General features: G+C 41.3%; 1 protein-coding gene across 1 annotated transcript in view; it reads left to right on the top strand.

The window, feature by feature from the left end:
* The window catches only part of LOC142312848 (uncharacterized), a 57,376-nt gene extending 43,980 nt beyond the window's left edge, over positions 1-13,396 (top strand). The window contains 6 exon segments of the mRNA XM_075351836.1: positions 1,803-2,003; positions 2,133-2,312; positions 2,395-2,518; positions 2,602-2,702; positions 7,505-7,595; positions 10,913-13,396. Of these exon segments, the coding sequence (XP_075207951.1) occupies positions 1,803-2,003; positions 2,133-2,312; positions 2,395-2,518; positions 2,602-2,702; positions 7,505-7,595; positions 10,913-12,510 (2,295 nt within the window). The 3' untranslated portion in view covers positions 12,511-13,396.
* The last annotated feature ends 648 nt before the right edge of the window (positions 13,397-14,044 follow it).

Genomic DNA, 14,044 nt, shown 5'->3' with positions numbered 1-14,044 from the left:
GGGAGGGACGTTTGGCATCACAGCGACGTCACCGCAACGTCACTAAGCGGCCGGCCAATCAAAGCAGAGGGGCGGAGATGAGCAGGACGTAACATCCCGCCCACCTCCTTCCTTCCGCATTGTGGCCGGCGGCAGGTAAGGAGACGTTCCTCACTCCTGCGGTGTCACATATAGCGATGTGTGCTGCCGCAGGAGCGACGAACCACCTGGATAAACAACCCTTACCGACTTTTGAGTTTGGGACGACCTCTCCATGGTGAACGATTTTCACCATTTTTGAGGTCGCTTAAGGTCGCTGGTCAGTGTCACACGCTGCGATATCGTTAATGACGCCGAATGTGCGTCACTAACAACTTGACCCCGACGACAAAACATTAACGATATCGTAGCGTGTAAAGCCCCCTTTAGGGCTGGCTTCTGTGCTGACAGAGGGTGGAGTAAAGTGTACACGACAAACTGGTGGACAGTGAAGGAGGTGCAGAAGGATATGTTATGGTGTATTGAAAAAGATGTGGTGTGCTCGGTGTCTGAGATCGTTCATAAACACCAAGCATGTCCACTTTCGTAATAACTGATATGCTCTCACTCACCCTGACTGAAGCGAGAAAACAAGTTGAGGTACTGTGGTTTGATACCTGTGTGAGAACACTTGCCGAGGTAACGGAGGAGGAAACAGTACCAGACACAGTTGATGGGGTGGCTGGTGGTTGGCCAGGCCTACTAGGCTGCATTTTAGTGGAGTAAGGTTATTAGAATAACTCATGTTGGTTGCGTATGTGCCAGTTCATGCATGTAGCAGTCAAATTATTGGAATTTCTGGCTCTGCTGAGTCATACAGTTTACAAAGTTGGCAGATAACGTAAGTTGGGTCATCCCTTGCTGTATCAAATAAAGCCCAGGCTAGACAACCCTTGCTGACCATGTAAACTGCAGAGAGCTGTGGCTGAGGAGAGAGTGCTTGTCGTGGTTGCATCACTACTTGTTTGTGAGGGAAATGGCAACGTAACCTCGTCTTCCTCCTCAGCTGTGTGCCTCTGGGTTCACACCAAGTGGCATTACAAGCTCATCGTCATCCTCTTTGTTGTCCCACTCCTCGCCCTGACAGTCAACCTCCTCCACTTTCTGCCTTGCAAAAATATTACAGGTAGCTGACTCTTATTATCTTCCACCTGCACTGAGCAGAGGTTATCCTCCATCTATTCTAGAAAGATCTGCTGACAGGACCTGTGATGATGTCACAGTCATGTGATCAGTCACATTGGGGGAGGAGTCAGAGGGGAGTTTATAGGAAGTGAAGCTGAATCTACTTTAAAAGGCATCAGATCATATATCCAGTGTGCGGCTCTGCAGGTGGAGGTATGTGGAGATTCCCCATTACATTAACCCCCTCAGTGCTGCGCTCACACTCCAGGAGACAGAACGTGTTCCCGTCTGTGCGGCTCTATCAGGATCTGTCTGTATGGGATTAGATTGGGTCACTTCCCTCCTGACGCCGCTCGCTGCTCTGTTACTGTACAGTCTCCATTATGGCCGTCGCCCGCTCCATGTTGTCACTATCAGGAGATATTAATGTTCTATCATTATCTGTTCCTGACGGCCCCGGTTCTGCCCTTCCCCATCGCTGTGGATGTTCCTGCACTTTATAACTTTATGATTTTCATGGTAATTTAGTTTTTCTCTTTTAGATTAGTTCTGTGTTTTTGGTGCTGGATTGGAGATATTCTGTGATAAATCTCTGTGTGTGTTATACCGGGGGCAGGACGGGGCCAGGACTGGATGTAGTGATCATGTGAAGCCGGTAACAGCTCCGGAGATTTCTTAATTGGGATCTTTCTGATGTTACATCGTCATCTTCTCCCCATTCAGGTCCCTACAAAATCCTCTCAGATCTATATAAGAAAATGTTCCTGATTGATCCATCAAGGATGGATAGGGACGGGGACAAGATGGTGGAGAGGATATTACACCTCACCCTAGAGATCCTCTTCCGGCTTACTGGAGAGGTGAGAGATTCTGATGACGTCACATTACATCATTCTTATCTATGGGAATAACAGATGGGCAGAACTGGAGAGGTGAGGACTCTGGAAATGTCTGTAGTGAGATTTATTAATGTGTCTCTCCATAACCAGGATTACACAGTAGTGAAGAAGACCTCTAGTGAGCGCTGTCAGGCCCCTGTGTGTGAAGGATGGGGAAGACCCCTGAGCCCTATCACGGGGCCTCCACCTCACCCCCTGATACATGAGGACATCAATGACCAGAAGATCCTAGAACTCACCTACAAGATGATTGAGCTGCTGACTGGAGAGGTGACACTGCTGGGAATGCTGGGACATTATACAGTAACAATATGAAGGGATCGGGGGATGATGGTATCATTGTATGTGTCAGGTTCCTATAAGGAGTCAGGATGTCACCGTCTATTTCTCCATGGAGGAGTGGGAGTATTTAGAAGGACACAAAGATCTGTACAAGGACGTCCTGATGGAGGTTTCCCAACCTCTCACATCACCAGGTAATAGACAGGACTAAATACACATGGCCTATAATTATCTGCATGTAAAGAATGAATTCAGTCCATGCATGTGTCTCCTCCAGTTCTATCCAGTGAGAGGACAACACCAGAGAGATATCCCCGTCCTCTTCTTCTCCAAAAGGACTGTAAACAAGAAAATCCAGATGTTCCTCAGGATGATCAGGTAGATGGAGAGAAGGCGTCATGAAATCTCCCTATGATGTGTAGATGGCTGTGAAGCTTTTGTGGTCAGTCTTGTTATTTCCACCAGTATTATACACTGAATGGCCAACTAATTAGAGACACTTTCTCACTCCCATCTGACATTTATTAGACACATGACTGCAGAGTGCAGCATAAATCGGAGTGATCAGTTTTCAGAATGGGAAGCTTGAACAATGTTATTGGTGTTAAGCCCGCTTTACACACTACAATGTATCTTATGATGTGTCGGCGGGGTCACGTCGTAAGTGACGCACATCCAGTATCGTAAGGTATATTGTAGTGTGTAACAGCTCCGTGCGATTGCGAATGAACGGTAAAACGTTCATCGCACACACGTCGTTCATTCCTCATGGATTGAACGTCAGGTGGTTCATCGTACCCGAGGTAGCACACATCGCAGTGTGTGACACCCCGAGAACGATGAACAGATCTTACCAGCGTCCTGCAGCTCCCGGCCCACAATGCGGAAGGAAGGAGGTGGGCGGGATGTTTACGTGCCGCTCAGCTCCGCCCCTCCGCTTCTATTGGCCGGCTGCCGCGTGACGTCGATGTGACGCCGAACGTCCCTCCCACTCCAGGAAGTGGACGTTTGCCGCCCACATCAAGGTTGTATGGACGAGTAAGTACGTGTGACGGGGGTTAATCGTTTGTGCGGCACATTCAACAAAATTGAACGTGCAGCACATACGATGGGGGCGGTTACGATCGCATACGATATCATATGCAGAATCGTAACATGTAAAGCTGGCTTTAGATTAGTCAGGATCAGCATTGACAAATGGTAATGGTGTCAAGAATTTACTGAGAATAATGTTATCATTTACATATATCCAGTGATATTGGATTCCATAATTGTAAACAAGGTATCAAGAATCATTCTGAAAAAAGCTAGAGCCCAGTTATGCCCTGCAGCTGAATACTGCGCTAGAGATCAACGATTGTGTTCGAATGCAGTCACCATTCCTAACAGATGGGCTATAGTAGCAGACGACCAGTTCCAGGGCCATTACTAATTAATGTAAACAGAAATTAAAAAAATACTTGACAAAAAATTATATCACTAAGCAATGGAAAACCGTATCTGTTCAGTTGAATGTAGATTGATGATGGGAGGATCTGAATCTGTCATGAGCAATGTGAATCAATTCACTTTTTCTGAAAGAGGATTAATGATGTGAAGAACATTTTTAGGCACATTCTGGGACTTCTGATATCTGTCAATGGATGTTTGGACACTAGGCCTTACCTGTGAATTATGACAAATCAAGTTTGTCACATCATGGCAATGGATTACTCTATGGTAGAAAGACAAGCGTACCTGACTGTGTATACTTATATAGTTTTATTTTGACTCCAGGCACCAGTGAAAAATGTTCTTAAGGGTGTGTGCATTGTTAACCCCTTTACCTCCTAGCAATTTTTGCATTTTTCGTTTTTTGTTTTCCCTCCCATTCTTCCAAGAGCCATTATTTTTTTCCAACAATATAGCCATATGAATACTTGTTTTTTCTTTTGAAGGAAGCAATTCATTTTGACCCCTATTGTACTGGAAAACGGGAACAAAATTCCAAGTGCGGTGAAATTGCAAAAAACAGTGCAATTGCATAATTTTGTTTTATTTAACATGTTCACTATATCGTAAAACTGTCTTAGCTGTATTATTCCCAAGGTCAGTACAAAATTGCAGATACCATACATGTATAGCTTTACGTTTATCAAAGTAGTGACAGGTCAGGGATAAAGTTGTGAAGGAAAGTAAAGCAGGGTTAAGTTGTAAAAAAAAAAAATAGCCCAAGTTTTGAACATGGGGCACTGTTGAATTCATCATCCAAAAATGGAAGGAGCACGGCACAAGTCCAAACCCACCAAGACATTGCCGAAACTGACATCCCAAGAAAATAGAGCACAAATTAGAGAAGCTGCTAAGAGGACCATCACCATTGTAGAGGAACTGCAGAAATCCACAGCTTAGGAGGGAGAATCTGTTCACAGGACAACTATTAGTCGTATACTGCACAAATCTGACCTTTATGGAAGAGTTACAACAATAAAGCCATTTTTTAAACCAAGCCATAGGGAGTCTTGTTTACAGTTTTCAAAAAGTCATATAGGAGACACAGCTAGTATATGGAAGAAAGTGCTCTGGTCAGATGAGACGAAAAAAGAACTTTTTGGGCTAAGTGTAAAATACTATGTGTGGCTCAAAACTAACACTGCACATCACTCTGGAAATATCATCCCCCACCACCAAACATGGTGGTGGCAGCATCGTGATGGGGTGAGGTTTTCCTTTAGCAGTGACATGGAAGCTGATCAGAGTCTCATTCCTTGTGCCAAGCCACTCATGACCAATAGACAACGTCAGAAGTGTCTTACCTGGGCCAAGGAGTAAAACAACTGGACTGTTGCTCAGTGGTCCAATGTGTTGTTTTCAGATGAAAGTAAATTTTGCATTTCATTTGGAAATCAAAGTCCCGGAGTCTGGAGAAAGAGTGGAGAGGCCACAATCCAAGCTGCTTGAGGTCTAGTATGACGTTTCCACAATCAGTGATGCTTTGGGGAGCCGTGTCATCTGCTGGTGTAGGTCCACTGTGTTTTTATCAAGACCAAAGTCAGAGCAGCTGTCTACAAGGAAATTTTAGAGCACTTCATGCTCCCCTCTGCCGACAAGCTTTTTGGAAATGGGAATTTCATTTTCCAGCAGGAATTGGCACCTGACCGCACTATCAAAAGTACCGATACCTGTTTTAATGACCACAGTATCACTGTGCTTGATTGGCCAGTAAACTCGCCTGACCTTAACCCCATAGAGAATCTATGGGGTATTGTCAAGAGGAAGATGAGAAACACCATGCCAAACAATGCAGACGAGCTGAAGGCTGCTATCAAAGAAACCTGGCCTTCCATAACAGCTCAGCAGTGCCACAGGTTGATTGCCTCCATGCCACGCCGCATTGATGCAGTAATTCATGTCAAAGAGCCCCGACCAAGTATTGAGTGCATGTACTGTACAGACTCTTCAGTAGGCGCCAACATTTCTGAGATTAACATCATTTTTTCAGTTGGTCTTACATAATATTCTAATTTTTAGAGTTAATGACTTTTGGATTTTCATTGGCTGTAAGCCGTAATCATCAACATTAACTGAAATAAACACTGGAAATAGATCACTCTGTGTGTAATTACTCTATATAATATATGTGTTTCCCTTTTTGTATTGAATTAGTGAAATAAATTAACTTTTTGATGCTATTCTAATTTATTGAGATGGACTTGTATATACAGACACGCAAAAATATATATAGATATAGCTAGATAGAGGATAGAAATATATTATATAGAATAGAAAGAGAGAGATCCTGCGGCATTATAATGTCACAATCCCCTACATATTATAACCTTGCACCCTTTAGTGCCTTTCATGTGGAACTAAAGGGTGTTTAGTTTGGTTCAAAATAATAAATAATTAAAAAACAAACAAACAATGTGGGGTTCCCCAATTTTTGATACCCAGCCAAGGATAAGCAGCCAGCTGGGGGCTGATATCATCAGGATTGGAAGATCCATGTTATTGGGCTCCCCAGCCTAAAAATATCAGCCCACAACCGCCCCAGGTGTGGTGCATCACATTAGATGCTCCAATTCTGGCGCTTCACCTTGGCTCTTCCTGATTGACCTGGTGCATTGGCAATCAAGGTAACAGTAGTTGGGGTTGAAGTCAGATGTGTAGTGTCAGTTGGAATCAAGCCTTGGTGTTAGTAATGGAAAGGCGTCTATCAGGCACCCCCACTATTAACCCAGTAAGTGAAAAGAAAAAAATACGCAAACAAAAAAACCTCTGTAATTCTCCCCTGTCCAACTGTAGGGCTGACCCTTTGTGACTCCCCCCTGCCCAGCTGCAGGGAAGACTCTGAAACTCTCCCCTGCCCAGCTGCAGGGCTGACCCTCGGTAGCTCCCCCTTGCCCAGCTGCAGGGCTGACCCTCTGTAACTCTCCCCTGCCCAGCTGTAGGGCTGACCCTCTGTAACTCTCCCCTGCCCAGCTGCAGGGCTGACCCTCTGTACCTTTCCTCTGTCCAGCTGAAGGGCTGACTGTCTGTAACTCTCTACTGCCCAGCTGCAGGGCTGACCCTCTGTACCTTTCCTCTGTCCAGCTGCAGGGCTGACCCTATGCAATTCTCCCCTGCCCAGCTGCCGGGCTGACCCTCTGTACCTTTCCTCTGTCCAGCTGCAGAGCTGACCCTCTGTAACTCTCCCCTGCCCAGCTGCTGAGCTGACAGAGTTTTCCTTGTTTCCAGGCCTTCACGGTCCTTAGATCTTAACCCTATAAAACATCTTTTGTCAAGGTAGAATCGGATGTTCAGAACGTGTTAGTACCTTCATCTAATTTGCGACAACTGCAAAGAACTATTCTGTCGGCATTGGGGAACAATCTCAAGACCTTGTGCAAACTGTGATGCAATTAATTGAGGTTCTGAAAAGCAAAGAACTACATGGTAATAGATGGGTATCTCTGATAATTTTTCTATTCAGTGTATGGTTTATACTTGGTGGAGATGACAGGATAAAGCTGATCATAGACATTAGATGTTGTCTGGATCTTCTCATAATTTTCTGGTTATGGAGACTGCTGGTTACAATTATGAGCCGACAGGTTCAGTTTGTACAGGAGACCTGCAGCCATTTGATCTTGTTATGTTTCTTTGCAATCACTTCCTCAAATGCCTTCAACTGTCTGTATCTTTTCCAATATTTATTTCAGGGTGAAGATCTGCCCCATATTAATACTACAGAGACATATGTGAGGGGTGATGAGCGGTGTAAAGAAGAGATTCCTACAGATAACCGCACAGGTGAATAGTGACTGCTAAATGCAGAGAAGTCACAGATTATAGTCATTGGCTTGTAAATTTTTTTTATTTTTTTTTTAGGATGTGTTCACATCAAACTTTTTATGTGGATTTAGGGGCTGATTCATTACGGGGGTTATCAAGGCCTATTCATTTTTTACAATGTGCCTAAGAACTAACATTCAAGTAGTTGCTAACTACCTGCCTATTGTGCTATGTGCCTATCTCTGCCGGTACTGAATGGTCACAGACCACCTTTGCTGGCGAATCAGCAGATTCCACTGATGTCACGTTCACAGAGCAGTGGCTTCTCTTACTCTTTGCTCTGTTGATGGGCATTAATGCTTATGTCATACTAATTGATAGCCAGCTCTCTTCTGCCTACCTGCGGGAAGCCGGTGGTCAATCTGCATGACGGCAGAATACACGTCACATCGACAGAGCAGCGTGGAAGAAGAAAAGCTTTTGAAGCTTGTTGGTGTCAGTGACCTACAGAAGTCAGAGAGATTATCAGTAAACCTCATAAGGCACAGAAAATTCTTTTGTACATAAAGCCTCAATTGCATTCTTTTTTACAAGCATAATGTACTTCAATATACAGATAGTCTACATGACAGTACTTTATAACATAAAATAAAGATGCAAAACAGAGATAATATGGATATATTTTGTGTCCCTGTAACAATAACAACCTGTAAAATATAATGACCTTTTATTTATGCTGTTCGGTAAATTTTGTGACTAAAAATAGTTCAGTTGTTTTTATCCATGACAGTTTGTATAGCCATTAAAAAGCGCATCATCCAGAAATTTGTTTTCCATTCTAAAGATGGACCCAGAAACTCCTCTTGTATGTTCATCTGAGATCTGTGTGCTGATCACATTACATGATGTAGTGCAGCTAATCAAGAAGGAATAGTAGAGCCCTTAAAAAAGCTGAGGAAGGGAATTCTGCACTCATTTTGGGGTGGTTCTGGGAAGTGAGGGTATATCAGAGATCACAGCTCAGCAATAGAGATAGGAAGAGAAGACCCTAAAACATTTGACAAATACTTCAAACAGTGTGTGTTGTACAACTGCAGCAATAGAAATGATGACAGTTGGAGATTCCGTTGACAGTTGGAGAAAGACAGAAGAGAGGTGCTAGCAGCAGAGACAGTCAGATTGATGTGGGATATAGTGTAGCTGGTCGACATCCTGTCTTGCTTCAATTTGATTTGCACATTTTTTAACTAAATTATTCATGCACTAGAAAGCAACAAGTCAATACAATATTTTTCAAAGTAAATACAATTTTTTTTTTAAATCAAGTATTCTTTATTGAAAAGATTATTACAACTTAAACACAAAACAGAACACTCTGTGAAACGCCACAGAACATTAATATCATTAGCCAGAAAATGACATATATCTCACAGGTATAAAGGCATATAAAATAGAAGACATAAATCTTGAGACATTAATCCAAAAAGAAAATATTGGTGGCAAGTTCATGTATGCAAAAATTTGGCACTCAGGAAATGCCAACCATGGCACTCTATGGAAGGGGTCATGTCCATCTTGTGTAGCTATATAGGCATAAAATAGGTTTCATAGATAAATAATTCGCTTATCCAGCTTTATATACTCATTGACAAAGAGGTATTTCCTTTTTGCTTCCACTGGCTACAGGGAACAACCAATCTTGGCCAACAAGAAATGTGTAGAAACAGTAGATATCTGCCTTCATGGGCCCTAGGACATAGGAATACTAATTAGAGGATATGGTGAGATTGAGACGGTAGGTGTATTGAGCTTTATGTCCAAGGCACATCTCAGCTGAAAGTACAAGTGGGGGATATCAAAATATCTTGCAACTAATCAAAAGAAGAAAGAATATCATTATTGTGCATATCGCTCAATCTCATAAACTCCTGTCAATATACAAGAGCGGATCTGGAACTGTTAGGAGATGGATAAGTCTGATTGTGCAAAAGGTGAAGATCAGAGGCAAGAGAATTAAACAATAGCATTTTAGAATCTTACTAAATCTGGAGATCCAGTTTATTAATAAGTAGGAAATTACTATTATTAGTATAAGAAGTTCTATCTAGAAAACGAAGTAAACAGACTCCCTGGAAGTTATAACCTATGGGCAAACGGGAGGACTTAAATCATGGCTTAATGTTATAGAACTGCTAGATGGTACAAATTAAAGCTTCTCTCTACTGTTAGTGTAAAAATCTCATGTACTTTAGGTTAAATGTATTGTAAAAAATGCTGGTGTTTCCCATTGATTTCCATTATGCTCTTTACTCGAGTTGAGCGAGTGTCTGACCTGCTTGATTCAAGTACCGAGCACTTGAGCATTTTAGTGCTCGCTCATCACTATTCACAAACTTTCAAGCATTAGGCCGGTGTCCCACTTGCGATTACCACACGTATATCTCGCGCGAGTTTCACGGTGCATCACCCGTCACGGACTTACACGCTGCTCACAGGAGCGGGTCGGCTGCATAGAGATGGGTGATGCACTGTGAAACTTTAGCGAGATATACGCACGGTAATCGCAAGTGGGACACCGGCCTTAATGTAAGACTAGCTGATCTACAAAAGAACCAGCGAAGAAGACACTGCTGCAAATACTTTTTCAGGTCACCAAGTGCTTGCATATTCATATATTCAGCCAATACTACAAAAACATACAGATAGGGACCTTAGATTGTGAGCCCCAATGGGGACAGTGTTGCCAATGTATGTAAAACGTTATGGAATTAATAGCGCTATATAAATGAATAAATATTATTATTATTTCTATTTACTTTCATGGAATAGAAAAGAATACCAATGACTTAGTTCTCCTTTCTCGTATCCACTGCTTAGTTACATTTAAAAAATGTATACAAAACCTTACTTTTTCTCCAAAGCCATGGCTTTATGTGTACATGACCGATCTGCTCCAATGTGCTTTGCTCTTTGCTATAGAACTGGTACCTGTCAGAGAATATGTGAGATGAAATCACATAATAAAACTGATTACAGATCCATTTTATGAGTGTTCTCTGAACATGTAACTAGAAGTGATGCAACAGACACAGTGAAATATGAACGTACAGAGAAGAGGGCTACAATTAGAAGTGAACATTTGAAAGGACATAACCTGGTGGCCTAAAACTATTATCTATCATTTCCTTTTTTGTGCTATATTGTCTGTCTGTCTGTCAATAATTGAATTGTATTACAGTTTGCATGGGAATGTTCTAAAGTGTAAAATACATTTTATATAGTAATTCCAAAGCAAAGTTACTGAAAAATTATAAAATATTTCTTATTCTTTGCAGATGACTGTTCCAGGAGCTCAGAAAGACAGTGGATATTCACAGATTTTGCAGCAGATAATCTTGGTATCACACCAGATACATGTGAAGAACATGTCATTATACCAGATCAAGACCTACTAAGAAAAAATATGTCCTCTGATCCTTTTCAACAAGTCCTTTTTTCTACTTCATCAAAGACAAATATGCAAAAGAAAAGTCACAGAAGGGCTGTTGAACATGAAATAGCTTACATAGGGGAGACACCATTTTCATGTTTAGAATGTGGGAAATGTTTTACAGACAAATCAAGTCTTGCAACACATCACATAATACACACAGGGGAGAAGCCATTTTCATGTTTAGAATGTGGTAAATGCTTTAATCGGAAAACAAATCTTGTTAAACATCTGAGAGTTCACACAGGGGAGAAGCCATTTTCATGTTCAGAATGTGGAAAGTGTTATAGTGAAAAATCTATACTTGTTAAACATCAGATAATACACACAGGGGAGAAGCCATTTTCATGTTCAGAATGTGGCAAATGTTTTAATCGGAAAGCAAATCTTGTTACACATTTGAGAATTCACACAGGGGAGAAGCCATTTTCATGTTCAGAATGTGGGAAATGTTTTACAAAGAAATCAAATTTTGTTAAACATCAGAGAAGTCACACAGGGGAACAACCATTTTCTTGTTCAGAATGTGAGAAATGTTTTACCCAAAAAGCACATCTTGTTAATCATTTGAGGATTCATACAGGGGAGAAGCCATTTTCATGTTCAGAATGTGGAAACTGTTATAATAATAAATCAAGACTTGTAACACATCAGAGAATTCATACAGGAGATAAGCCATATACATGCTCAGAATGTGGGAAATGTTTTACAGACAAATCAAGTCTTGTTACACATCAGAGAACTCACACAGGAGAGAAGCCATATACATGCTCAGAATGTGGGAAATGTTTTAATCGGAAAACAAATCTGGTTAAACACCAGAGAATTCACACAGGGGAAAAGCCATTTTCATGTTCAGAATGTGGGAAATGTTACAATACTAAATCAAAACTTGTAACGCATCAGAGAAATCACACAGGTAACAAACCATATTCATGTTCAGAATGTGGGAAATGTTTTGCAATCAAATCAATTCTTGTTACACATAAGATAATACACACAGGGGAGAAACCATATTCATGTTCAAAGTGTGGGAAATGTTTTAATCGGAAAACAAATCTTGTTAAACATGAGAGAAGTCACACAGGGGATAAGACATTTTCTTGTTCAGAATGTGGAAAATGTTTTAATCGGCAATCAAATTTTGTTACACATCAGATAAGTTACACAAACAGCAAAGCTTTTTCATGCTCTGAATGTGGTAAATTATTTAAACGAAAATCAGTTTTAAACGTGCATCAGAGAATTCACATTCGGCAGAAGCCATATTCATGTTCAGAATGTGAGAAATGTTTTACAATGAAACACCACCTTGTTAAGCATCAGATAACTCACACAGGTGAGAAGACATTTTCATGTCTGAAATGTGGGAAATGTTCTACAGAGAAATACAGTTTAGATAGACATCAGTTAACTCACACAGGGCAGAAATCAATGGTTTAATTTGAAAGCAAATGTGGTTACACATCTAAACACTGACAAATGAAAGTAGCCATTTTCTTTTTTTAAATTGAGTTTATTGACAAAATGTAAAATAAAAATTACAAGTTAAAATAAAGTTTCCAAAAGAAATGGAAAACAATTTACAGCAGTACATGTTTTATTTATGTACACTACACCACTGAACATTTTTGTTATTAGAAAATAATTAGTATGCAAATTCTAATATACACTTCTGTATGAACAATGTGTATAATGTATTTTATTACTTGATTACTTGATGAGGTTCAAGAGGTAGTCACTGGAAATGGTCTTCCAACAGTCTTGAAGGAGTTCCCAGAGATGCTTAGCACTTGTTGGTCCTTTTGCCTTCACTCTGCGGTCCAGCTCACCCCAAACCATCTCAATTGGGTTCAGGTCTGGTGACTGTGGAGGCCAGGTCATCTGGCGTAGCACCCCATAACTCTCCTTATTAGTCAAATAGCCCTTACACAGCCTGGAGGTGTGTTTGGGGTCATTGTACTTTTGAAAAATAAATGATGGTCCAACTAAACACAAACCGGATGGAATAGCTGTAAGATGCTGTGGTAGCCATGCTGGTTCAGTATGCATTCAATTTTGAAAAAAATCCCCTGCAGTGTCACCAGCAAAGCACCCCCACACCATCACACCTCCTCCATCATTCACGGTGGGAACCAGGCATGTAGAGTCCATCCGTTTACCTTTTCTGCGGTTGGATCCAAAGATCTCAAATTTGGACTCATCAGACCAAAGCACAGATTTCCACTGGTCTAATGTCCATTCCCTGTGTTCTTTAGCCCAAACAAGTCTCTTCTGCTTGTTGCCTGTCCTTAGCAGTGGTTTCCTAGCAGCTATTTTACCATGAAGGCCTGCTGCACAAAGTCTCCGCTTAACAGTTGTTCTAGAGATGTGTCTGCTGCTAGAACTCTGTGTGGCATTGACCTGGTCTCTAATCTGAGCTACTGTTAACCTGCGATTTCTGAGGCTGGTGACTCCGATAAACTTATCCTCCGCAGCAGAGGTGACTCTTGGTCTTTCTTTCCTGGGGCACTCCTCAGTTTCTTTGGGACACTTTCAAAGTTTTCCCAATTTTTCGGACTGACTGACCTTCATTTTTTAAAGTAATGATGGCCACTCATTTTTCTTTACTTAGCTGCTTTTTTCTTGCCATAATACAATTCTAACAGTCTATTCAGTAGGACTATCAGCTGTGTATCCACCAGACTTCTGCACAACACAACTAATGGTCCCAACCCCATTTATAAGGCAAGAAATCCCACTTATTAAACTTGACAGGACACACCTGTGAAGTGAACACCATTTCCGGTAACTACCTCTTGAAGCTCATCAAGAGAATGCCAAGAGTGTGCAAAGCAGTAATCAAAGCAAAAGGTGGCTACTTTGAAGAACCTAGAATATAAGACATATTTTCAGTTGTTTCACTATTTTTTTGTTAAGTATTTCATTCCACATGTGTTAATTCATAGTTTTGATGCCTTCAATGTGAATCTACAAT

This window comes from Anomaloglossus baeobatrachus, chromosome 5, assembly GCF_048569485.1.
Source record: "Anomaloglossus baeobatrachus isolate aAnoBae1 chromosome 5, aAnoBae1.hap1, whole genome shotgun sequence".
NCBI lineage: Eukaryota > Metazoa > Chordata > Amphibia > Anura > Aromobatidae > Anomaloglossus > Anomaloglossus baeobatrachus.
The sequence above is the reverse complement of the archived record's forward strand: the minus strand, read 5'-3'. Positions and strand labels throughout refer to the sequence as shown.